Source organism: Perca fluviatilis, chromosome 18, assembly GCF_010015445.1.
Source record: "Perca fluviatilis chromosome 18, GENO_Pfluv_1.0, whole genome shotgun sequence".
Taxonomy (NCBI): Eukaryota; Metazoa; Chordata; class Actinopteri; order Perciformes; family Percidae; genus Perca; species Perca fluviatilis.
Genome location: NC_053129.1, coordinates 29,775,454 through 29,803,376, shown reverse-complemented (window position 1 = coordinate 29,803,376; position 27,923 = coordinate 29,775,454). Strand labels below are relative to the sequence as shown.

The window sequence follows — 27,923 nt, the reverse complement described above, 5'->3', positions numbered from 1 at the left end:
CTTTTCATTTTTTTATTTTTTAAAGATTATTTTTTCTTTTCCTTTGTCTGAAGAAATGAAAGGGAAGAGAGAGGGGGGATGACATGCCGCAGGTCGGAGCCGAAACCCGGCCCACTGTGTCGAGGAGTAAACCTCTATATATGGGCACCCGCTCTACCAACTGAGCTATCCGGGCACCCACAAACATTTATCTTAACCAACAATCTTCACACGCTCAACTTCCTCAGTCTTCTTCTTTTTTTTAGGTGTGAAATACGTCAGTGTCACAAATACACCCTGGGACAGGACACAGTGTGAACACCAGACTCAACATGAGATTAATACAGTTTGTTTGTTGCAGCGTTAGATTGGATCAATGAACACAGAAACATTTAACTATGAGAGAAAACTATGTTATATGGAAAAGGGAAAATTGAAAAAAAAAACGTTTTGCTGTTTGGCGTCTATAAGGAATTCAAACAGCCTAACCCTAACCCTAAAATTCATTGTGAGGAAGTGATATCATCCTAATTACAGGAAGTAGATGCAGCATCTCTCGACTAAAGCACTATTTTAGAAACAGTTCTGAGCATCAGAACGAGAGAGAGAAGAAGAAGCAGAGACACAGAGAAGCACGATGGAAGAGTTCAAATGGGTCAAAATGTCTTTATTTCTGATACCGCTGCTTCACTTTACAGGTAAGAAGACTTATATCAGATATATAAAAGGAAGGCAAATTGCAACAATTAACTTCATCATTCTTGTTAAAGATGCTTTACTTCCTAAATATTATTAAACTAAGACAAATCTGTTGTTTATCATTAACATGGTGAGTTTAGTGAACTCTTATATTTCTCTCTCATCTTCTCAACAGCAGCAAACAGACAGTTTCTGCTCTCCTCCACTGTCAGAGATGGAGATGAAGTCACTTTGTCCTGTGAAAATGTGAGAGATGATCAGAATAACTGTGACGGTACAACATGGACTTTCAGTTATTTAAGTAACAGAACAGTAGAGCTGGTTAGACTTGGTCAGATTGGTGTAGACGCCAAAACTAAATCAGACAGACTGAGTGTTAGAGAGAACTGTTCTCTGGTTATAAAGAATGTCACAGAGGAGGATGTTGGTCGTTACTACTGTCAGCAGTACAACAAAGCAGAACAACATCAAGGTCAAGACTCTCAGGTTTATCTCTCTGTTGTTACCAGTGAGTATTTACATCATGTTTTCTAACAAGAACAATATACTGACACATTACAATATTTATGATTACAGTGATGAAGGTAATTTAACTCTTGTTGTCTTTCTCTCTCAATATCTCCATCTTCACCAGTGACTGAAGAGAAGAACGATGATATAGTGACGTTAAACTGCTCTGTGTCGACATATGAACGATGTAAACACACAGTGAAGTGGCCGTATGAGGGTAAAGACGTGGCTAAAGATCACCCAAACATTGAGACATTACAGAGGGGCTGCTACACCACTGTGAAATGGCAGGATCCTGTGGATTCTGTGGATCCTGGTTTAATTCACAAACCAAGGTCTAACTTATTGAAGTGTGAAGTGACAGATGGTTACACTGAAGAAGTGCAGCTGTTTCCCTTCATCCCTCCTCATTCCTCAAGAGAGAAACCAGGTGAGAATATGATGAGCTGTTTAAAATCACTTTGTGGATAATTACACTAAATATTAGTGTAGATCTGAGGTTTTAATATTTCATCATTGTGTCATGATGTCAGATGGTTAAGCTTATTTCTAAAAGTACAGTTTGTTGCATGTTATTATTGTATTAATTAAGCTGCTGATGCAACGACGACAACTACAATATCACCAACATCAGGGACAATGAGAACATTAAAAGCTAAGAACTAAACTGTATAAGATCATAAGTTTATTTGATGACTTTGATGTTTTAAATTATTCCTCCTTTAGTTAGAGAAGATGGTAGACATTTAGATATTTTATCACTGAACAGTGTTATTTAATTTGTCCAGGTAAAGCAATAACCGCAACTTCTGAGACAACAAGAACTTCTGATAAAAGCCCAGAATCAGTACCAACCACCACAGCAATCAGTGATCCTTCAACCAAACTACAAGGTAGTAACTCATAGATTTTACAGTACGGCTTTCTCTAGAATCTCGCTCTCTCTGTCAGTCTCTCTCTCTCCCAAACTTATTGTTTTGATTTCATCCTATGATATTTTTTTTATGGAACAAGTTTTTATTGTTTAATATTTTCATGGCAAAAACAGAAAAGAAAAAATGTTGTTTGATTAACTCACTTTCTAAAAAGACAAAACTGACCTTTTCATTGTGGACTTATTTTGAAGAACTCAGTGACAGCATGATCTGAGGTTTTAATATGTCATCAATGTGTCATGATGTCAGATGGTTAAGCTTATTTCTAAATGTACAGTTTGTTGCATTTTGTTATTGTATTAATTAAGCTGCTGATGCAACAACGAGGACTACAATATCACCAACATCAGAGACAATGAGCACATCAGAAGGTAAGAATTAAACTGTATCAGATCAAAATGACTAAAACCCCCCAAAACATGTTTATTTGATGCCTTTAGAGTTTTAAGAGAAATGAATATTCTTATTTAGTTACAGCAGATGGTAGACACATGTGATGACACATTTCTCTCTCCCAACCATATTTATTTTCCTTTTTTTTATATAATATATTTTTATAATATTTTTTAATGCCACAGGTTTTTATTGTTTAATATTTTTATAGATAAAAAGGAAATAAAATATTTGTTGGATTAACTCACTTTCTGGAAAGGCAAAACTAACCTTTCATTGTAGTTTAAAGCAGAAACTGAACAGTGTTATTTCATTTGTTCAGGTGAAACACAAACCGCTAAAGCAACAAGAACATTTGAATAAATCACAGAATCAGTAACAACCACGACAGCAATCAATGATACTTGATACTTACAAACTACACGGTAGTAACTCAAATATACTACGTGTCTTTCTCTTAAAACTCTCTGTCTTCCAGTCCAAACATGCTTTAATAGTTTTTTATTCTCTTTCCAGATTGGTGGAGGTGGTGGTGGCTGATCGTTGTGTCTGTGGCTGTTGCAGCTCTCATAATCATCACTGTGGCTGTCCTCAGATGGAGGAGAGCTAAAGGTGAGAACATTGCACCACATCCTCATACCTAAACAACAGTATATTTTGATTGTCAATGACTCCCAAAATGACATATATGACCGTTCTGTTTACTGCCGTATGCTGGCCGCTTAAATACATCCGCGATGGAAGTTTAATCACGTGACTGTTCTGTTCAGTGTAACAGGCACAGTTTTAAACATGTGGCACACATTGTTAAAGGAAACTAGTTAGGTTTAGGCAACAAAATACTTTAGCTAAGTAAAACATCAGGGATTGGCTTAAAATGAGTCACGTAAAACTACTAAAGGGAGGACATAACTTGACATCTGACATCATTGTGTCACAGACTAAGGGCGCTTTCACTCCTGACTCATTTAGTTCGGTTGAATCGCACTAGAGTTCGTTTGCCCCGCTGTTGCGGTTCATTTGGGCAGGTGAGAGAGCAGCAGTTGAACTCGGGTGTGCACCAAACGCGGACCAAACAAGCGTGCAGAGACCTGCTTGATGAGGTGGTCTCAGGACGCTTTCAATTGAACTCTGGAGAGGTTTGTTTGTTGTGAGAACATGATCCGCCTCCGAACCGCACCAACTATATAACTATATATACTCCACAAGTCTGAGCTAATGGCTCCTGTACTCAGGTGTGCTTTGTAATCTGGGATGCGCAGAACAGCAAACTGCAGAGTTGTGTTTTTTGTTTCTTTAGATGAAGGATACCGCCTTCGTGCCCTTGCAGGGCAGACATCTATTGGATGTCACCAGTCTCAGTGCACCATAAATCTCCTTCCACAAATGTGTTGCAAAAATTTAAAGATAGAACTTAAAAGAAAAAAGCAATATGTTTTTTTTGTTGTTTTTTAAACAACTTGCCAATTTCAATTAAATATTTGATCAAAAACTTACTGATGTCAGTTCCTCTGAGCGAAGGCCTCCTGGCGTCTCAGGAACAACAAACCTTCGATCAAACAAGGAGTCAGAGGTTTCCCAGAGTCTGGAATTTGTCCGGCTAGTCTCGCCGTATTACAAAAGCCAACGCCATCAGAAGAGCAGCTTTCAGGTTGAGAATCTCGGTGGGACCTCCAAAATGTTATAGATATTAACTGATCTCTCCATAGATACTCACATGTCGAACACAAAGCACAGAGAACACAGAGATGGTTAAAGTGATATATTGCAAAAGTTTATCTTATCTATCTATAAATTGCAGGAATGTCTTGCTGTGTGTGTGTGTGTGTGTGTGTGTGTGTGTGTGTGTGTGTGTGTGGGTGTAATGGGATGTCTCGAACCGTTAGTCCGGATGGATAACAAACTTGACAGGTGTCTTGCTACGGCACGAAAGTAAGTGCAGTGCCAACTTTGACATTGTTTGGATTAGAAATGCAAAAGATATCGTTAAATATAAATCGTTAAAAGAAGCACCATTGGCTTTTGCCGCTCCAGCCGCTGGCCACTCCTCCGACTTCGAACTCTTTTCCTGCTATTGTATTAAATTGCTGTGAGCTGGCAGAACATAACGTTATCTCAGAGATTATTCCTTCAGAGCGCAGCGATGCGGAAAATCTCAGAGTTGAACTGGGCAGACACATCAGTTTTCATCAGACCCACCCTGGGTCGGGTTAATTAAGTCGGCAAAATACCCAAATGCCCTACTTCACGTTAACCGGCCAAGCCACTAAACCTGAATGGAAATGAACACCTCTGCTTAAGTGTTAAATTCGTAATTGATCCGACACCGAGACAAAATCGTCTCTCTCTCTCTCTCTCTCTCTCTCTCTGCGCGCGCACACACACACACACACAAACACACAGTGTTGTAATGTAACGGAGTACAAATACTTCGTTACTGTACTTAAGTAGAAATTTCACGTATCTGTACTTTACTTCGCTATTTAAATTTATGTCAACTTTCAGTTTTACACCACTACATTTCCTAGATAAAATGTATACTTTTACTAGGAGAAATGTGTGCGACTGCAATAAGGGAGGTTTGGCGAATCACTGCCGCGCGCTCTATTTCAGCGCTTGTTTGTTGCTAAAGGAGGAGGAGGACGCGCAACTGAAACCGCCATGGAAGCACGAGCACCTACTGGAGGACCTCCCGTTATTGTAGACGACCACCCTGACGATAGCGGTGAACTTGGTGAACAGGGTAGTGGTGAAGATACGTCATACACCCGTGCTGCCCTACAAAGGCAAAACGCCGTAACATCATATTTCGGGACAAAAATGAGTTAATGTCACTTTTGGGGTATTGGAGACCTCCTTTATCATGTGAAAAAATATCGTGAGTCAATTTGATTGTTTTAACGAGAAAATAAAGGGCTATGACAACCGTAACATCCAAAACCATATGGGAAACCACAGCAGAACGCCGTAACAGCTGTTACGGCTCTTTGCCTTTGTTTCGGCACGCTGAGGTTGAGTTAAGGTGTTCTGACTTTGTTTAGCCAGGCATCAAGAGAGATGTTACTGTGCCACCGTGATGTTACTGTACTCTGGCCTCGGCATACTGTCAAAGTTTGCCGCTTTTAATTGTCACCAAACCACGTAACATACACGCGACACATCTTTAAAATAAAGTGCCGATGGTTCAGATCTGTCAGTGTCAGCGACAGCCTGGAGCTAGCTAAATTTAATCTGTGTCACGTAGCGCTAACGGTGATGCTGACACACCTCCTCACTTGGCGCAGCCTCACATCAGATGCCGAAAACGAATTATTAAATACACAGGCATCCTACCTTTCCATGCAATCCGATATAATCCACGGAAGATATAATCCATAGTAATGCACGTCATCTGCTGTATCCACAACAATCCATATGTGTTTGAGCCATACTTCCTTCTTGCAGGTGTTCATGTCAAATCTTACACAAATCCATAATAGCACTAAGCTAGTTATCGCTAACGTCCGTACAAAAAAGTAGGCTGACCTAAATGTTATCTCAGAATTAAAAAGTAGTAATCCAAGTTGAGTTTGTTGACTGTGCATTTTGCGCAGTTTGCTGGCCCTTAACCAGGGGCGATTCTAGGATCAGACCTTTAGGGGGGCTCAGCACCTAATGAGAATATGACACGGATACAGTTCCTTGCAAAAGTGTTAAACATAATATATTTATTGTTAAACAATAAATATACCTTTGTATTCAATTATAATTAAATTATCTTTATTGAGAAAATATTTCTTGTATTTATTCATATTGTATACTGTACTGCAAAGTAACTTATCTGTCATACTGTTCTACTGTGTTAGTATTGCCACACTATCCTGATCGTTATAGCACTAAATAGGAACAACCAAAGGTCTTCTATATAATTTAAAACAAATACCATGATGACTAGACCTTGGTTAGGTGTTCTTATAATGGATGTAAGTATGGTGAACAGCAAGCAAACATCGATTATATATCAGTTACTGCCTTTTGCCTTTGCAGGACTGCTTGTTTTTGGCACATGATACAAAGGCAGAGTACAGTAACTGACAAACAAGGGTCAAAGGGTCAATTTTGAAAAAAACCTTTTACTTCAAATACTTAAGTACATTAAATATCAGAAAATTACTTTGATACTTAAGTACAGTATATATCAGATACTTTAAGACTTTTACTTAAGTAATATTCTAAAAGGTAACTTTCACTTCTACCAAAGTCTTTTTCTAGTACGATACTTGTACTTTTACCGAATGTATTGCTTTCTAGTACTTTTATACAACACTGCACAAAACACACACACACACGCCAAACACACACACACACACACACACACACACACATGGTCCGGTTCTGGTGATTGATGAAACCAGATATGTGCTGATTAGCTCTCATAACGGGCCATGAGTCCATGAGGCTAATGTCTGATTACTCCACATTGTTAATTGTGATATTTTGTGATTCCATTCTGAATCTGCAGCGTTCTCTGTCAGGTAAATACAGTAATACAATGTCTTCCTCTGATGTAGAAGTAGGGCCTACAGTGTAAGTCAGTAGTAGGCTATACAGTGGAGCTGCATATTAAGTGGTTTGGGGTCCTTCTGTAAGTCATTTTGGGGTACAATTTGGTTTTGATGAATTCTATAAGCAACAATACCACAGGCCAATAATCGGCCGTTCCAAACAGGCACATTGTCAACGGGCACTGCAGTAGTGTAATTAATTACAGGGAAGTTCCCAGAAAAATGTGTCAAGGTATCACCAGATCAGTTTTCCCCAGTAACTCCCACAGAGAAGTTGGTGCACATTGATTTTATACGGTCACTGGAACAAAGAAATCCTTTCTGGTTGATGGAAAACAGCCAAAACAAATGTCTCCCTATCCTATGGGAAATAGTCTCTACAATGCTCTATTATCATTGGACAAAAGTCCTCAAGCAACACTCCCTCTGTGTCCTATAAGAAAACAGTATTTTTTTCTCCCACTGGTGACCTTGACATAAACATTAGTTCACATTCAGTCCACATACATGGTGTTTACGTCCAGTCTGCCTTAAATGCCTAGTTCTTGTCACCGGAGGTAATAAAACGACATGGGCCTCTGACTGCATTTCCATATCACAGCTCAGTGAACAATGTGAGTATTTTTGAACACGATGCATAAATAAAAATGTTCAAATGATTAACAAAACTCAAAGAATCATAATTCCTTTAACAGGCTTGCAGTGTTACTCTCACAGAAATAGACTTCGGGTCAAGTTCACCGTCCGTCTTTCGCATCTCCGGTGGTCAAACCAGCGCTACGCTAAAATTGAGACGAAGCCGTCCAGAGCATAGTGAAGTCTCGGTGACCAGAGCAGACGTAGTAACGTCGCTCGGAAACAATGTCTGATTATTAAAATGAAATGAGCTGGTTTTGACCATGGAGATTCAAGAAATACGCTACTAGGACCTTCTACCTTTATTAACTTTCTTGCTCCGCCCACAGACACATCTGACCAATAAGAGGTGAAACGTTCTTCGTGATTCGAATGATGCATTTTGGTGCAGCTTGGATTTTTCCAGGTGTGAAACCGAAAGCCGACCCAGTGAAAAATCTACTCCAACTTTACAAACTCATCACCTGATTTGGACCAAAGCAAACAAACTATAGGTGTGAAAACGCGACTAAGCTCCGTAAAAGTCGGTTAATTTTAAAAGTGACAGTTGATTTTTGGATTCACGCGGGGACACAATGCCGGTCTCATGAGTGAGAGTCCTGTGTTTGTTTGACCCAAATCAAAACATGAATATGAGACGTACTGTAAGAGCTACTTACTATCGACCGATGCGGTGCGCTTTCTGGGGTGCGGATGGAATGCAATATTCTAAAGATCTACTCTTTTGTCTTCAGGAACACAGATCGAGGTTGAAAACATGGTGAAGTTTGTGGCTCAATAATCAAATGTCTGTACAGTTTGTCAGCTCGTTTCCTGACGGGCCATCAAAATCCAAACATCCTTCAGACTTTGTTAATGTCAGATACTGAGCTTAAACACTGCATTGACTCAAGAAACCAGATCACACACCACACCCAGTACAAAAAGTTACACTCCCCTGGTTTATAGATCAGCTTTTAAAATGTATCTCTGTGTTTCACTGTGAGTCTGACTTCCTTCTGCTAGAGAAGACGGAGGGTCTGATGTGATGCAGCTGACGACACCACAATAGTAATGGTGGCCGGAAGTGCAATGCAACATTACAAAGAATGAAAACACTTTTACATTTTGAAACAAATTTAAGACATTTTGGAAAACAAATTTACATTTTGGAAAAACAAAATAACATTTTGGAAAACAAATTTACATTTTGGAAAACAAAATAACATTTTAGAAAACAAATTTACATTTTGGAAAAACAAAATAACATTTTAGAAAACAAATTTACATTTTGAAAACAAATTTACATTTGGAAAACAAATTTTAAGACATTTTGGAAAACAAAATAACATTTTAGATAAACAAGCTGCATTACTGCAAACATTTATCTTAACCAACAATCTTCACATGCTCAACTTCCTCAGTCGTCTTCTTCTTCTTTTAGGTGTGAAATACGTCAGTGTCACAAATCCACCCTGGGACTGGACACCGTGTGAACACCAGACTCAACATGAGATTAATACAGTTTGTTTGTTGCAGCGTTAGATTGGATCAATGAACGCAGAAACATTTAACTTTCCTAGGAAAGAAAACTACCTTTAAAAAATGCAAAAGTGACAAACTTTTTGCTGTTTGGCGTCTATAAGGAATTCAAACAGCCTACCCCTAACCCTAAATGTCATTATGAGGAAGTGACATCATCCTAATTACAGGAAGTAGGTGCAGCATCTCTCGACTAAAGCACTATTTTAGAAACAGTTCTGAGCATCAGAACGAGAGAGAGAAGAAGCAGAGACACAGAGAAGCACGATGGAAGAGTTCAAATGGATCAAAATGTCTTTATTTCTGATACCGCTGCTTCACTTTACAGGTAAGAAGACTTATATCATATATATAAAGGAAGGCACATTGCAACAATTAACTTCATCATTCTTATTAAAGATGCTTTACTTGCTAAATGTTATTAAACTAAGACAAATCTGTTGTTTGTCATTAACATGGTGAGTTTAGTGAACTCTTATATTTCTCTCTCATCTTCTCAGCAGCAGCAAACAGACAGTTTCTGCTCTCCTCCACTGTCAGAGATGGAGATGAAGTCACTTTGTCCTGTGAAAATGTAAGAGATGATCAGAATAACTGTGACGGTACGACATGGACTTTCAGTTATTTAAGAAACACAGCAGTAGAGCTGGTTAGACTTGGTCAGATTGGTGCAAACTCCAAAACTAAATCAGACAGACTGAGTGTTAGAGAGAACTGTTCTCTGGTTATAAAGAATGTCACAGATGAGGATGTTGGTAGTTACTACTGTCAGCAGTACAACAAAACAGAACAACATCAAGGTCAAGACTCTCAGGTTTATCTCTCTGTTGTTACCAGTGAGTATTTACATCATGTTTTCTGTCTTGTTAGAATAATATATTGAAACATTACAATATTTATGATTACAGTGATGAAGGTAATTTAACTCTTGTTGTCTTTCTCTCTCAATATCTCCATCTTCACCAGTGACTGAAGAGAAGAACGATGATATAGTGACGTTAAACTGCTCTGTGTCGACATATGAACGATGTAAACACACAGTGAAGTGGCTGTATGAGGGTAAAGACGTGGCTAAAGATCACCCAAACATTGAGACATTACAGAGTGACTGCTACACCACTGTGAAATGGCAGGATCCTGTGGATTCTGTGGATCCTGGTTTAATTTACAAACCAAGGTCTAACTTATTGAAGTGTGAAGTGACAGATGGTTACACTGAAGAAGTGCAGCTGTTTCCCTTCATCCCTCCTCATTCCTCAAGAGAGAAACCAGGTGAGAATATGATGAGCTGTTTAAAATCACTTTGTGGATAATTACACTAAATATTAGTGTAGATCTGAGGTTTTAATATTTCATAATTGTGTCATGATGTCAGATGGTTAAGCTTATTTCTAAATGTAGTTTGTTGCATTTTGCTATTGTATTAATTAAGCTGCTGATGCAACAACAACGACTACAATATCAGCAACATCAGAGACAATGAGCACATCGAAAGGTAAGAACTAAACTGTATCAGATCAAAATGACTAAAACCATCCAAAACATGTTTATTCAATGACTTTGAAGTTTAAAATCATTATTCCTCCTTTAGTTACAGTCGATGGTAGACATTTAGATATTTTATCACTGAACAGTGTTATTTCATCAAAATTTGTAGCAACAAGAACTTCTGATAAAAGCCCAGAATCAGTACCAACCACCACAGCAATCAGTGATCCTTCAACCAAACTACAAGGTAGTAACTCATAGATTTTACAGTACGTCTTTCTCTAGAATCTCGCTCTCTCTGTCAGTCTCTCTCTCTCCCAAAATTATTGTTTTGATTTCATTCTATGATATCCTTTAATGGAACAGGCTTTTATTGTTTAATATTTTCATGGAAAAAAAAGACAAGAAAATTTTTTAGTTTGACTAATTCACGTTCTAAAAAGACAAAAATGACCTTTCATTGTGGTTTAAAGCAGAACACAGGAAGTGATTTAGAAAATGATTATTGATTTCTTTTGAAGAACTCAGTGACAGCATGAATAAAGCTGGAGTACAAGTCTTTCTCTGAAACCAAAGACATGGATACTTTTAATAAGATCTGGTTTAATCTGCTTTTTCTCTTTTAAAATGATGGAATCTGTTTTTCAGAATAAAATAACATTGCATATTTGCATTGAAATAGTGGAACATTTAGACACTTTAATATAACTGAATGTAAATTAAGTTTATTTTTTAAACTCCAATATATCTCTGTCTCCTCTTTTAAGTCTGAAAGCTCCAACTAAAATATATCTCTGATGTAGTCCTTCTCTCTCCAGGTTGGGGGAGGATCCTCTTTGTGGCCGTGGGTTTAGCAGCTCTCATAATAATTGTTGTGGCGGTCAACATGTGGGACGAGAGCTAAAGGTGAGAACATTCACAGATCAAACTTAGAAACAACAAGTTTTGATGAAGCTGATTTTCACTGTGGAAACTGAAGTCCTCTCTTTCTCTTGTCTTTTCAGAGAAGAAAACACAGACGGAGGAAATCGCTGTGAGTTTTTACAACTAAATAATTAAATGTTTTTACAGTTGATGCTTTACACTCTTCATTTTAAACTGTACATTTAGTTAGAAGAAGACAGGAAACAATAAACAGGTGAAGTGGACGTGTGAAGTGTTACTTTTGGTCTTGAATTCAGTAATTGTAACAAAAGCGTCTTCCTAATGAGTGTAATGAAATATACTTGTTGTCTTTAAGTTATTTCTTATTTCCCTGAGCTAAATGTGGGGCGGTGGACGCCTACAGATCAGAGAAGTGGGATTGGGATTGGAAAGTGTGTCTTTGATTGTGTTGTGTTGTTTTTCCCAGGTGCGTTATGATGTAGATGATGATACAGTGAACTATGAAAACATCAGATCTCCTGATGGAGTTTGACCAACACTTCTGCCTCCATCAGACTCCACTGATCAACTCGTCACCTTTTACTGGACTAGTTCAAGACTGGAAATAACTAAAAGAATCATCAAGGCTTATTTTATTTTAGTCTGATGTATTTTCCTGCATCATTGTAAAAAGCTTTTCTCATCTCCAGCCAGTTGAGAACAGCAGCTGGATTTGAACTTCATTTAACTCTTGTTAACTTCCTGAAATAGTCTTCCAGCTGCAGATTTCAGAGCTGATTTTAAGATGTACTGCTGGTTGTTGAAGCTCCAGCAGCTTGAGCTCAGTTTGATGTCTCTGTGTGCAGAAGAACTCATTTAAATTTTCATTTAGCAATGCTTTGTGTGTGTGTGTGTGTGTTTTTTTGTTTGTGTGTGTGTGTGTGTGTGTGTGTGTGTGTGTTTTTTTGTTTTTTTTTTTTTTTTTTTTTTTTTTTGTTTTTTTTTTTTTTTGTTTTTTTTTTTTTTTTTTTTTTGTTTAGTGTGTGTGTATGTTTATTTGTGTGTATGTGTATGTGTGTGTGTTATTGTGTGTCAGTGTGTGTGTATATGTGTGTATTATATGTTGTTGTCTGTGTGTGTGTCTATATGTGTGTGTGTGTGTGTGTGTGTTGTAATGGAGTCAGTAACAGTCTTCTGTTTATTCTATCTGATAACAATATAATCAGCAAATAAAGAAATGTTCACCACTTCATTCTACTCTGTGTTCTGTGATTCCTTCATGTACTAACAGAGTCATAATGGAAAGTGAATCCTTAAAGGAATATTTCACCGCTGGAAAGCTGAATATATCTTTAAATTGGGTCACTTATGTAGTAGAAATGTGAAAAAAAAATTGAAATTGGTGCCTTCTAGGCCGAGAAAAGCCAGAAAATGTGTTTTGGTCTTATATGGATGAAAAACACCAAATCCCAGAATGCACCTGCTTCGTTGCTTTGAGTCCACTCCCAAGCCACGACTACGCGCGACAGACCGACAGAGGCATTCAACTCAACTCAAGCGTGTTTTATTGTCATTTCAACCATATAACGAAACAACGTTTCATCCGTGACTCAAGTGGTGTTACACATTTAACATATATAAAAACAACATTATATAAAAACGATATACAAAACAGGCTACATTTAGTACACACACTTTATAGGCTCCGTAAAGTTCAGCACGCATACTAGCATTACGCTTGGTGGGCTGTAAACACCGAGGCATAAACACAGCCGTGATTAATGTGTAATGTAGAATGGTCGGCATTTAACAGTCACAAACTCCACCAGCAGTTAGCAGTTAAATGGATACAAATCACCACATTTCTGCACCACTCGGTGTTAACACAGCCCACCTCTTTTACCTGGCGACAGAGCATCTCTAGCGGAGGGCTAGCAGGCCTGGTAGCTGGACAGTCCGGTACACTATTCAGGCAGGTTTCCACAACAACAAAAACACGGCAGTCTCTGAACTCACACGTTGGGAGTTTCGTTGAAGTTGGATGTAGTTTGTTTGGTCTAAATGAGCGGACACTTGCAAGCAGGATCCGTAAAGTTCAGCTGACGCATACTAGCATTGGTGTAGCTAAACACAGAGTATAAACACAGCCGTGAATTAGCGTGGAATGTCGAATGGTCGGCATTTAACAGTCACAAGCTCCACCAGCAGTTAGCAGTAGCTAGTTGGATTTTATTTCTACACCAGTCCGTTTAACACAGCCCACCTCCAATAGCTGGATAGTCCCGGTTCCGGTACACTGTTGTTCAGGCATGTTTCCACAACAACAAAAACACAGCAGTCACTGAACTCACGTTGGGATTTTCGTTGAAGGAGGATGTAGTCCAGCTTGTTGTTTAATGAGCAGACACTTGCAAGCAGGATGGCTGGGACAGGTGGACAGCTAGCGTTAGCTTTCCACCTAGCCGATGAGGATGTCCCCTAGCCGGCTAGCGGCATTGAGCGACACCGCTGGTCTCCGTGCAAGCGAAGCTCACCTAGTGTGCCGAGTATTGCGTCTGTAATAACGTTTCCTCCATATTCTCCGATCTGTACCGATGTATCCCGGTGGTACACACGTCAGGTAGTTTGAATGCAGATAATTGTTGTAAATGTTTTCTGCTGTAAACCGAGAGCCTGTTTAGTGAAGATTCAAGATGGCTGACAGTCGTTTTCATTCGGAATACCTCGGCCAGACTCGGCAGTCCAACCCCCTGTGGGCGTGTTGAAAACATACGGAAGTAGATCCTACTACTGGCTGTAGTCCTTTGCCTCTGGCCCAAAAATCTTCCAATGACGCAAAAATCGTCATTTTACGTCATCGGAAGATTTTTTCCAGGCCCCAAATGCAGAAATCTCTCGTCTCAGGGGGACATGAGGGAGGGAGGCACGGTCATTCAGAAATACTATCGGGTTTCTACTGATACAAAGCTGAATGCTAAATCGGTGAAGTATCCCTTTAATACTGATGCATCAACACATAAGTAACATTTCATTGTTGAGGTTGAGCTACTTTTAACTACTTTATATACAGTGGTTCCCAAGCTAGAGGCCGGGCAGCTCCAACGAGTCACAAGATAAATCTGAAGATAAATCATATGGTTGGAAACAAGAAAAACAAAGTTCTGATACACACATTTCTTTTCAGGCTATGTTTAGACGGAAACGATCTGAAGAGAAAATGCAAAAGTGGCGTTGCCTTCTCACTTTTTATTCCGCGTTTCGACGAGTGTTCTGGGGGGGAAATCTGCGTGCATATGGTGACGCAAATGTGCGTGCAACTCGATGTAGTATACACACCAGGCAGCTAGGTGGTAGTGTGAAGCACTGACACACAACACCAAGTCCGGGCACCTTCCTTCTTCTTCTCTCCCTCTCCTCTCCCTAGTAGGGAGAAGCGAACAACTAAAGCTGACAATTTTGTCTAGACAGACGAAGAGGTGGAGTTATTGCTCCAAACAATACAGACACACACAGACACACACGCTGCACACACTAGGCACACACACACACACACACACACACACACACAAACACGCGCGCGCGGCACAGCCACACGGCACACACACACACACACACACATGCAGCACACACACACGGCACGCGGCACACACACATACACTTGCATAGTGCGTTTTTACCCTTTAGACGGGAACGCGACGGTGGACATTCACACTTCCTCAAACCAGTTCACTGCCATTCTCTTCCTGTCCACCAGATGTCCTCTGACTTTTTCTCCTGTCCCAGTCGCCTCACTCAGTTCAGTCAGGACTCTCATCAGTGTTTTAACCGTTTGTTGAAACTAGTCTCAGTGAGCCCAAACCTTCCAGGGGTTCAAGTAGTTTTCAACACAACTCAATAAGTGTCTCTTTGTCCTAATAAATAAGAGTGGAACTGACTGTGTGTTTCTGATGTTTATCTGGTCCTCATTAGAGGGTAAAACCTGCAGAGCTCTGCTGCTGGTGTTACCCACATCCTCACCTAAACACTCCTCCTTCAGTTCTCAGAAACAAACTGCAAAGATACAATGAGGAGCCAACAGGTGTCAGACAGTAAAACCTCATCTTCTGTGTGTTCTATCAGCTGCTACAGTATCACCATATTACACCACAGACATCAAGAGTGAAATCCTGCTGGGGGAGGAGTTTGACTCTTCACCTGTGTGTTCATGTGTGCTGTCAAACATCACCATGAATCCTGTCTGGTTTCTAATAAACACCATCTGATGAAAACAAGTTGCATTACTGCAAACACTTTTCTTTTCATTTTTTTTATTTTTTAAAGATGATTTTTTCTTTTCCTTTGTCTGATGACATGAAAGGGAAGAGAGAGGGGGGAATGACATGCCGCAGGTCGGAGCCGAAACCCGGCCCACTGTGTCGAGGAGTAAACCTCTATATATGGGCACCCGCTCTACCAACTGAGCTATCCGGGCACCCACAAACATTTATCTTAACCAACAATCTTCACACACTCAACTTCCTCAGTCATCTTCTTCTTTCAGGTGTGAAATACGTCAGTGTCACAAATACACCCTGGGACTGGACACAGTGTGAACACCAGACTCAACATGAGATTAATACAGTTTGTTTGTTGCAGCGTTAGATTGGATCAATGAACACAGAAACATTTAACTATGAGAGAAAACTATGTTATATGGAAAAGGAAAATTGAAAAAAAAACGTTTTGCTGTTGACGTCTATAAGGAATTCAAACAGCCTACCCCTAACCCTAAAATTCATTGAGGGAAGTGATATCATCCTAATTACAGGAAGTAGATGCAGCATCTCGACTAAAGCACTATTTTAGAAAGAGTTCCGAGCATCAGAACGAGAGAGAGAAGAAGCAGAGACACAGAGAAGCACGATGGAAGAGTTCAAATGGATCAAAATGTCTTTATTTCTGATACCGCTGCTTCACTTTACAGGTAAGAAGACTTATATCATATATATATATATGGAAGGCACATTGCAACAATTAACTTCATCATTCTTGTTAAAGATGCTTTACTTCCTAAATGTTATTAAACTAAGACAAATCTGTTGTTTGTCATTAACATGGTGAGTTTAGTGAACTCTTATATTTCTCTCTCATCTTCTCAACAGCAGCAAACAGACAGTTTCTGCTCTCCTCCACTGTCAGAGATGGAGATGAAGTCACTTTGTCCTGTGAAAATGTGAGAGATGATCAGAATAACTGTGACGGTACGAATGGACTGTCAGTTATTTATTAGAAGCCCGTAGTAGAGCTGGTTAGACTTGGTCAGATTGGTGTAAACGCCAAAGCCAAATCAGACAGACTGAGTGTTAGAGAGGAACTGTTTTCGCTAAAGGTTGTAAAGAAGTGTCACAGAGGAGGATGTTGGTAGTTACTACTGTCAGCGTACAACAAAGCAGAACAACATCAAGGTCAAGACTCTCTGGTTCATCTCTGTGTTGTTACCAGTGAGTATTTACATCATGTTTTCTAACAAGAACAATATAGTGACACATTACAATATTAATGATTACAGTGATGAAGGTAATTTAACTCTTGTTGTTCTTTCCTCTCTCAATATCTCCATCTTCACCAGTGACTGAAGAGAAGAACGATGATATAGTGACGTTAAACTGCTCTGTGTCGATATCATGTAACGAGTAAACACAGTGAAGTGCAGTGGCGGTATGAGGGGTAAAGCAGCGCTAAAGATCACCCAAACATTGAGACATTACAGAGTGACCGCTACACCACTGTGAAATGGCAGGATCCTGTGGATTCTGTGGATCCTGGTTTAATTTCCAAACCAAGGTCTAATTTATTGAAGTGTGAAGTGACAGATGGTTACACTGAAGAAGTGCAGCTGTTTCCTTCATCCCTCCTCATTCCTCAAGAGAGAAACCAGGTGAGAATATGATGAGCTGTTTAAAATCACTTTGTGGATAATTACACTAAATATTAGTGTAGATCTGAGGTTTTAATATTTCATCATTATGTCATGATGTCAGATGGTTACACTTGTTTCTAAATGTATAGTTTGTTGCATTTTGTTATTGTATTAATTAAGCTGCTGATGCAACAACGCACGCGACTACAATATCACCAACATCAGGGACAATGGCGCACATCAAAGGTAAGAACTAAACTGTATAAGATCATAAGTTTATTTGATGACTTTGATGTTTCAAATTATTCCTCCTTTAGTTAGAGAAGATGGTAGACATTTAGATATTTTAGCAATAACCGCAACTACTGGGACAACAAGAACTTCTGATAAAAGCCCAGAATCAGTACCAACCACCACAGCAATCAGTGATCCTTCAACCAAACTACAAGGTAGTAACTCATAGATTTTACAGTACGGCTTTCTCTAGAATCTCGCTCTCTCTGTCAGTCTCTCTCTCTCCCAAACTTATTGTTTTGATTTCATCCTAATATATTTTCTTTATGGAACAGGTTTTTATTGTTCAATATTTTCATGGCAAAAACAGAAAAGAAAAAATGTTGTTTGATTAACTCACTTTCTAAAAAGACAAAACTGACCTTTCATTGTGGTTTAAAGCAGAACACAGAAAGTGATTTAGAAAATGATTATTGACTTATTTTGAAGAACTCAGACAGCATTAATTAATCTGCTGATGCAACAACGACTATAATATCACCAACATCAGAGACAATGAGCACATCAAAAGGTAAGAACTAATTTGCATTTCAAAATAACTAAAACCCCCCAAAACATGTTCATTTGATGACTTTAAAGTTTTAAGAGAAATGATTATTCTTATTTAGTTACAGCAGATCGTAGACACATTTGATGACACATTTCTCTTGGTCTCTTTCTCTCTCCCAACCATATTTATTTTACTTTTTTCTTTTTTTTAATTCTGTAATATTTTTTAATGGCACAGGTTTTTATTGTTTAATATTTTTTTTAAAAAGGAAATAAAACATTTGTTGGATTAACTCTCTTTCTCAAAAGGCAATACTGATCTTTCATTGTAGTTTAAAGCAGAAACTGAACAGTGTTATTTCATTTGTTCAGGTGAAACACAAACCGCTAAAGCAACAAGAACATTTGAATAAATCACAGAATCAGTAACAACCACGACAGCAATCAATGATACTTGATACTTTTAAACTACACAGTAGTAACTCAAATATACTACGTGTCTTTCTCTTAAAACTCTCTGTCTTCCAGTTCAAACATGCTTTAATAGTTTTTTATTCTCTTTCCAGGTTGGTGGAGGTGGTGGTGGCTGATTGTTGTGTCTGTTGCAGCTCTCATAATCATCACTGTGGCTGTCCTCAGATGGAGGAGAGCTAAAGGTGAGAACATTGCACCACATCCTCATACCTAAACAACAGTATATTTTGATTGTCAATGACTCCCAAAATGACATATATGACCGTTCTGTTTACTGCCGTATGCTGGCCGCTTAAACACATCCGCGATGGAAGTTTAATCACGTGACTGTTCTGTTCAGTGTAACAGGCACAGTTTTAAACATGTGGCACACATTGTTAAAGGAAACTAGTTAAGTTTAGGCAACAAAATACTTTAGCTAAGTAAAACATCAGGGATTGGCTTAAAATGAGTCACGTAAAACTACTAAAGGGAGGACATAACTTGACATCTGACATCATTGTGTCACAGACTAAGGGCGCTTTCACTCCTGACTCATTTAGTTCGGTTGAATCGCACTAGAGTTCGTTTGCCCTGCTGTTGCGGTACGTTTCGGCAGGTGAGAGAGCAGCAGTTGAACTCGGGTGTGCACCAAACGCGGACCAAACAAGCGTGCAGAGACCTGCTTGATGAGGTGGTCTCAGGACGCTTCAAATTGAACTCTGGAGAGGTTTGTTTGTTGTGAGAACATGATCCGACCTCGAACCGCACCAACTATATAACTATATATACTCCACAAGTCTGAGCTAATGGCTCCTGTACTCAGGTGTGCTTTGTAATCTGGGATGTGGCAGAACAGCAAACTGCAGTTATTGTTTTCTTTTTTTGTTTAGATGAAGGATACCGCCTTCGGTGCGCCCTGCAGGGCAGACATCTATTGGATGTCACCAGTCTCAGTGCACCATAAATCGTCCATTCAAATGTGTTACAAAAATTTAAAGATAGAACAAAAAAGAAAAAGCAATATGTTTTTTTTTTTTTTTTTTTTTAAACAACTTGCCAATTTCAATTAAATATTTGATCAAAAATTTACTGATGTCAGTTCCTCTGAGCCAACCTCCTGGCCGTCTCAGGAACAAAACCTTCGATCAAACGAGGAGTCAGAGGTTTTCCCAGAGCCTGGAATTTGTCCGGCTAGTCTCGTCGCAAGCCAACGCATCAGAAGAGCAGCTTTCAGGTTGAGAATCTCGGTGGGACCTCCAAAATGTTATAGATATTAACTGATCTCTCCATAGATACTCGCATACGAACACAAAGCACAGAGAACACAGAGATGGTTAAAGTGATATATTGCAAAAGTTTATCTTATATATCTATAAAATTTGGCAGGAATGTGTGTGTGTGTGTGTGTGTGTGTGTGTGGTGTGTATGTGGGTGTAATGTGTATATCTCTGGAACCGTTAGTCCGATGGATTTCAAACTTGACAGGTGTCTTACGGCGCACGTACGACCAGTGCCAAGTTTGACATTGTTTGGATTAGAAATGCAAAAGATATCGTTAAATATAATCGTTAAAAGAAGCACACATTGGCTTTTGCCGCTCCCAGCCGCTGGCCACTCCTCCTCGACTCTCGACTCTTTTCCTGCTATTGTATTAAATTGCTGTGAGCTGGCAGAACATAACGTTATCTCGGAGATTATTCCTTCAGAGCTGTGCGATGCGAGAAAATCTCAGAGTTGAACTGCAGACCACAACCGTTTTCATCAGACTCACCCTGGGTCGGGTTAATTAAGTCGGCAAAATACCCAAATCCCCTACTTCACCGTTAACCGTCAAGCCACTAAACCTGTATGGAAATGAACACATCTGCTTAAGTGTTAAATTCGTAAATGATCCGACACGAGACAAAACCATCTCTCTTTCTCTCTCTCTCTCTCTCTCTCTCTCTCTCTCTCTCTCTCTCTCTGTGCGCGCACACACACACAGTGTTGTAATGTAAGGGCCGTTACAGAGTCAACGCGAGCAACGCGAACAAGCAACGCGAGCGACGCGCTCCCTTTCATAGTCTAAATAGCGGACGCAAGTAGACCCAAGCGTCACGGGCGATGCGTGAAATGCAATACACCGCCCACGCAACAGGGGGCAGCAGAGTGCTCCACGGTGTTCGGTCGGCAGAGCCAGACCCTCCCGGAGAGTGGCTCTTGTCAGGGAGCATAGATATATACCTATGGTCAGGGAGCAGCTGGCTGGCTGACTTCTTTTTATCAGATGCTGGCGTGTTTCCCCACCAGTACAGTATGCTACGATTGGGTAGCACTGACCAATACATTGATAAAAGGTCGCTTAAACATGGTTTAGCAGGTTTTAAAAATATATAGATACATTTGGGTCTCTCTCTCGCCTGTTGAGGAGGGCACACAGCATAGACACAACATTGATACATACCGAAGAATGTGACTCAGTAGTCCTATGTTTGACAAAATTGCACAGATATGTTGATTCAATATTTTTAATGTACAATACTTGCAGTGTCGCCCCCACCGACAACGCATAGTATTGTGTGCATCGGAGCGTCGCGTATCAAAAACTGGGACGACACATTTGGCTACGCATCGACGCATAATGGCGGCCAAAGCGTAGCGATGCGTAGCCTTGCAGACGCGTATGCGTACCGATGCGTTGACTCTGTAACGGCCCTAACGGAGTGTAAATACTTCATTACTGTACTTAAGTAGAAATTTCACGTATCTGTACTTTACTTCGCTATTTAAATTTATGTCAACTTTCACTTTTACATTTCCTAGATAAAATGTATACTTTTACTCCGTTATATTTCCACTAAGCATCTTCGTTACTCGTTACTAAAAAATAAAATTAGAAGAAATGTGTGCGACTGCAATAAGGGAGGTTTGGCGAATCACTGCTCCTAGATTGCATTACGCGACGCACCGCAGCCCGCGTATTTTCAGCGTTTGTTTGTTGCTAAAGGAGGAGGAGGACGCACAACTGAAACCACCATTGAAGCACGAGCACCTACTGGAGGACCTCCGTTATCGTGAGACCGACCACCCGACGATAGCGGTGAACTTTCGTGAACAGGGTAGTGGTGAAGATACGTCATACAACCGTGCTGCCCTATACAAGGCAGCAGCACGTAACATCATATTTGGGCAAAAATGAGTTAATGTCACTTTTGGGGTATTGGAGACCTCCTTTATCATGTGAATAAATATCGTTGAGTCAATTTGATTGTTTTAACGAGAAAATAAAGGGCTATGACAACCGTAACATCCAAAACCATATGGGAAACCACAGCAGAACGCCGTAACAGCTGTTACGGCTCTTTGCCTTTGTTTCGGCACGCTGAGGTTGAGTTAAGGTGTTCTGACTTTGTTTAGCCAGGCATCAAGAGAGATGTTACCAGGGTGGGAAATTAACTTTTTAACTTCAAAGTGGCTGGTGGATGCCCAATTTTACCAGCCATTTACATTTTTACCAGCCACTTTTTCCGGAATTCAAATTTATAAAAGAAAGTGCACTAGCATACTTTTAATTGCTTTATTAAATTACTTATTATTAATACATATTTTATTAATATAAATGTATTTATTATGTGGCAGTAGCTTGTTGATCTTTACATTGTTAGTTAATTTCCTATCCTGGCCTGAGACACACATTCATACGGTTTGATAAAGGACTTATTGGACTTAAACTTATCATTGATCTTACAATAACAAGTGTAGCTGTCCTCAGTTTAAGTCATCCTGTACGTCTCATCTCCGGTTTTTCCTGCATCGTGTGTGTGTGTGTGTGTGTCGTCAGTCGCGGGGTAGAACTGAGCAGCAGAGAGCCGACAGGATTAAAACGGCAGCAGCTCCTTAAACATCGTTAGTCTACATTGACATTAAAATGTCTACAGGTTGGCAGGACGGTCTGAAATGTTTTGCATGGTCTTTCGCTGTACGTTTGTCAATGCGCCACTTGTTCGAGAAGTACCTTCTCTTTTTCTTTACTTCGCTCTCAACCGTTTGTACAGTCATAGCTACTGCTGACTCCGCGGCGGGCCTCTTAACACCGGGGATATGTTGCCAGATAATTAGATAAATTAATAATTAGATAAACAGATAATTTTCCTTTCATCTGTAGCCTACCTCAGCTCAGCTAGCTAGCTACATGTGTCACGGACTCACGGACTCACGGACTACTGAAAACCAGCTACTCGACTATGCGTGGTCAAAGCCCCGGCTGTGAACGGTTTCATTTCCTGTAAGTTCTTCACAATAAAGGTCCTCCGTTATGTTGGTATTTGAATGTTTTTATTATGAAGCAGCAAAATCTGGACATTTTGGGGACTCATTAGCGGTAACGTAACGCGACTCATATAAGCATTGTGCATTGTTACTTAACAACAGCATTCTTTGACAAAAACTGTCCAATCCGTTACAAGAAATGTTTTACAATTCACCCGCCACTGTGGCTGGTAAACAAGGCAAAGTCACCCGCCACTTTGAAAAAATACCCGCCATTGGCGGGTGCTAATTTCCCACCCTGGATGTTACTGTACCGCCGTGATGTTACTGTACTCTGGCCTCGGCATACTGTCAAAGTTTGCCGCTTTTAATTGTCACCAAACCACGTAACATACACGCGACACATCTTTAAAATAAAGTGCCGATGGTTCAGATCTGTCAGTGTCAGCGACAGCCTGGAGCTAGCTAAATTTAATCTGTGTCACGTAGCGCTTAACGGCATGCGACACACCTCCTCACTTGGCGCAGCCTTCACATCAGATGCCGAAACTAATTATTAAATACACAGGCATCCTACCTTTCCATGCAATCCGATATAATCCACGGAAGATATAATCCATAGTAATGCACGTCATCTGCTGTATCCACAACAATCCATATGTGTTTGAGCCATATTTCCTTCTTGCAGGTGTTCATGTCAAATCTTACACAAATCCATAATAGCACTAAGCTAGTTATCGCTAACGTCCGTACAAAAAAGTAGGCTAACCTAAATGTTATCTCAGAATTAAAAAGTAGTAATCCAAGTTGAGTTTGTTGACTGTGCATTTTGTGCAGTTTGGTGGCCCTTAACCAGGGGCGATTCTAGGATCAGACCTTTAGGGGGGCTCAGCACCTAATGAGAATATGACACGGATACAGTGCCTTGCAAAAGTGTTAAACATAATATATTTATTGTTAAACAATAAATATACCTTTGTATTCAATTATAATTAAATTATCTTTATTGAGAAAATATTTCTTGTATTTATTCATATTGTATACTGTACTGCAAAGTAACTTATCTGTCATACTGTTCTACTGTGTTAGTATTGCCACACTATCCTGATCATTATAGCACTAAATAGGAACAACCAAAGGTCTTCTATATAATTTAAAACAAATACCATGATGACTAGACCTTGGTTAGGTGTTCTTATAATGGATGTATGTGGTGAACAGCAAGCAAATATTGTCGATTATATGTCAGTTACTGCCTTTTGCCTTTGCAGGACTGCTTGTTTTTGGCACATGATACAAAGGCAGAGTACAGTAACTGCCAAACAAGGGTCAAAGGTCAATTTTGAGCTCAAGATTTTTTGCATACAAACATTTCTTCATTATAGCATAGTTGTCAAATTTTGGGAGTCCTACCTATAATACTTTTGTCTGGACAAAACAGAAACTTTTCACACTCTAGCGAGTTAAGGTCTTTTGCCTTTGCAGGGCAGCGTGGCCGTATTTGCAAGAAATGTTTCTGTACATTGATGTCAGCTCTAAAAATATGCTGTTTGATAATTGTGCCTGAAAAGTCCTAGAAAAGAATGTGATTTTGATTTGATGAGTGAGATTAAGAAGATATGGGAACCCTGAATATGCTTTATGCTTTACTATAAGAAAGCCACAATAAAGTTCACAATAAAAGTTCTAACCGCTTGCTTTAAAAAAAAAAAAGAAAAACTTTTACTTTTACTTCAAATACTTAAGTACATTAAATATCCGAAAATTACTTTTTGATACAAGTTTAAGTTACAATATATTTTAACGCTTTTACTTTAAGTAATATTCTAAAAGGTAACTTTCACTTCTACCAAAGTCTTTTTCTAGTACAATACTTGTACTTTTACTCGAGTATTGCTTTCTAGTACTTTATACAACACTGCACACACACACACACGCACACGCAATCGCACACACACACACACACACACACACACACACACACACACACACACACATGGTCCGGTTCTGGTGGTTGATGAAACCAGATATGTGCTGATTAGCTCTCATAACGGGCCATGAGTCCATGAGGCTAATGTCTGATTACTCCACATTGTAAATTGTGATATTTTGTGATTCCATTCTGAATCTGCAGCGTTCTCTGTCAGGTAAATACAGTAGTACAATGTCTTCCTCTGATGTAGAAGTAGCCTATACTGTAACCTATACAGTGGAGCTGCATATTAAGTGGTTTGGGGTCCTTCTGTAAGTCATTTTGGGGTACAATTTGGTTTTGATGAATTCTATAAGCACCAATACCACAGGCCAAGTAATCGGCCGTTCCAAACAGGCACATTGTCAACGGGCACTGCACTAGTGTAATTAATTACAGGGAAGTTCCAGAGAAAAAGTGTCAAGGTATCACCAGATCAGTTTTCCCCAGTAACTCCCACAGAGAAGTTGGTGCACACTGATTTTATACAGTCACAGAACAAAAGAAATCCTTTCTGATTGATGGAAAACAGCCAAAAACAAATGTCTCCCTATCCTATGGGAAATAGTCTCTCTACAATGCTCTATTATCATTGGACAAAAGTCCTCAAGCAACACTCCTCTGTGTCCTATAAGAAAACAGTATTTTTTTCTCCCACTGGTGACCTTGACATAAACATTAGTTCACATTCAGTCCACATACATGGTGTTTACGTCCGGTCTATGAAATGCCTAGTTCTTGTCACCGGAGGTAATAAAACGACATGGGCCTCTGACCACATTTCCATATCACAGCTCAGTGAACAGTGTGAGCATGTATGAATAAAAATGTTGAAATGATTAACAAAAATCAAAGAATCATAATTCTTTTAACAGGCTTACGGTGTTTCTCTCACAGAAATAGATTCGGGTCAAGTTCACCGTCCGTCACTCGCATCTCCGTGGTCAAACCAGCCGCAGCTAAAGTTGGAGACAGACGCCGTCAGAGCATAGCGAAGTCTCGGTGACCAGAGCAGACGTAGTAACGTTGCTAGGGAAACAATGTCTGATTATTTAAATGAAATGAGCTGGTTTGACCATGAAGATGCAAGAAATATGAACTAGTCCAGAACACAGGACCTTCTTCCTTTATTAACTTTCTTGCTCCCGCCCTAGACACATCTGACCAATAAGAGGAGTGAACGTTCTTGCGTGATTTGGAATGATGCATTTTGGTACGCTTGGATTTTTCCAGGTGTAAAACAAAAGCGAACCCAGGGAAAATCATTCCAACTTTACAAACTCATCACCTGATTTGGACCAAAGCGAACAAACTATAGGTGTAAGAACGCCCTAAGCTCCGTAAAAGTCGGTTAATTTTAAAAAGTGACAGTTGAATTTTGGATTCACACGGGGACACATATGCCGGTCTCATGAGTGAGAGTCCTGTGTTTGTTTGACCCAATCAAAACATGAATATGAGACGTACTGTAAGAGCTACTTGAACAATCGACCTATACGGTCGTTTACTGGGTGAGGACGGATTGCAATATTCTAAAGACGACTCTCTTTTGTCTCTTCAGGGAACAAAACACAGACGGAGGTTGAAAACATGGTGAGTTTTGCGGCTCAATAATCAAATGTCTGTACAGTTTGTCAGCTCGTCTCTGACGGTGTCATCAAAATCCAAACATCCTTCATAGACTTTGTTCATTTCAGATACTGAGATTAAACACTGCAGTGACTCCAGAAACCAGATCACACACCACACCCAGTACAAAGTTACACTCCCTGGTTTATAGATCAGCTTTTTAAAATGTATCTCTGTGAGCCACTCGGTGAGTCTGACTTCCTTCTGCGAGAGAAGACGTGGAGGAGTCTGATGATGCAGCTGGACGACACCACAATAGAACCCAATGAAGTCCCCACATGTTACTGAGCAGCCTTTATGTTGTCTCCTCTGTGCAGGCTGATCCTGAAGATGGTGTTTCCTACGCCTCCATCAGCTACACCAAGAAGACCAACAGGAGAGCCCAGGTCAGCTGCTGATTGGTTACTGTGATGATGATGCTGTGTCATTATTGAGCATTGTGTTGTGTTTATGAGGCGCTGGATATCATAATGTTGCATTATTCTGTCGTTTCCTAATGTGTAATTTACGTCTTGTCTTTTGTTTCGTAGGCTCGGGGTGGAGATGATGATGAAGATGATGCAGTGACCTACAGCACCGTGAAAGCTCCCTCTTCCTCTGCTGCAGCCTCTGCTGATCTCAGCAACCTCTACGCCACCGTCAACAAACCCAACAAATAAGACAGCACAGTGTAGTTACAGCTCGTATCATTACAGATATTTTTGGTTACTTGATATGGAAGAAAAATATGATAAACAAATGATTAGTGGTCAAGAGATGTGTGCACATTTCGCTATAACTATGACCGAGGCATTTCTCAATAAGAGCAATGGGGCTGATGATGTATGAACTAAACCTAAACAGCTTACATTTAAGATAATATATAAATATGGTATGAGAATTATGTTGTGTTATGTGTATATAATTCATCTAAAAAGGTTATTAGCCCAGTTGAGATCTCTGTATTTTACCATTTTCTGTTGGAACTGGACGGTTTGTCAGTCTGGAAGAAGAAAAGCAGGTTTGATCAATGTGCTGATTGACTGATTTACAAAATTAAATCCATTTTAATTTGTATTGTCCTTTTTCCTGGAAACTGCACATAACTTTAGTATGTTAAAAACAGATATTGATTCTTCTTTTGTTCTCTTTTGATTTTTTAAATATGGATGATGCACAAATATTGAGCTGGCTATTTTTTTTTTATTTTTATTTTTTTTTATCTTTTGGATTAATGTCGTTAAAATGCCTTATGTGATTTCTGCTGCAACCTAATTTCCCCACGGGGACAATAAAAATAAACAAACAAACATTTGCATATGAGGATTTTAGCTCAAGTATACTTGGAGATAGCCTGGAAAATGAGATAAAAGTTGTTTTTAATCATG

At 39.6% G+C, this 27,923-nt stretch overlaps 2 protein-coding genes and 2 long non-coding RNA genes across 4 annotated transcripts; 3 read left to right on the top strand and 1 right to left on the bottom strand.

The window, feature by feature from the left end:
- Positions 1–592: 592 nt before the first annotated feature.
- On the top strand, positions 593–27,367 carry LOC120546852. Its single transcript, XM_039782091.1, has 9 exons — positions 593–677; positions 854–1,186; positions 1,313–1,618; positions 1,977–2,081; positions 2,432–2,494; positions 3,033–3,128; positions 26,489–26,520; positions 26,874–26,942; positions 27,087–27,367. Exons 1-9 carry the CDS (start codon positions 617–619, stop codon positions 27,213–27,215), a joined length of 1,194 nt encoding a protein of 397 aa, XP_039638025.1. The 5' UTR covers positions 593–616; the 3' UTR covers positions 27,216–27,367.
- LOC120546854 lies at positions 9,405–11,015 on the top strand. Its single transcript, XM_039782093.1, has 5 exons — positions 9,405–9,545; positions 9,718–10,053; positions 10,184–10,489; positions 10,650–10,712; positions 10,875–11,015. The coding sequence occupies exons 1-5, from the start codon at positions 9,485–9,487 to the stop codon at positions 10,964–10,966; spliced, it is 858 nt and encodes a 285-aa protein (XP_039638027.1). The 5' UTR covers positions 9,405–9,484; the 3' UTR covers positions 10,967–11,015.
- On the bottom strand, positions 9,698–15,416 carry LOC120546865. The gene is made up of 3 exons (XR_005636968.1): positions 15,247–15,416; positions 14,906–14,989; positions 9,698–9,781 (listed from the first exon to the last, which is right to left on the bottom strand). It is a non-coding gene; the product is annotated as an uncharacterized LOC120546865 (long non-coding RNA).
- Positions 11,597–12,475, top strand: LOC120546864. The gene is made up of 3 exons (XR_005636967.1): positions 11,597–11,611; positions 11,710–11,738; positions 12,057–12,475. It is a non-coding gene; the product is annotated as an uncharacterized LOC120546864 (long non-coding RNA).
- Positions 27,368–27,923: the final 556 nt, after the last annotated feature.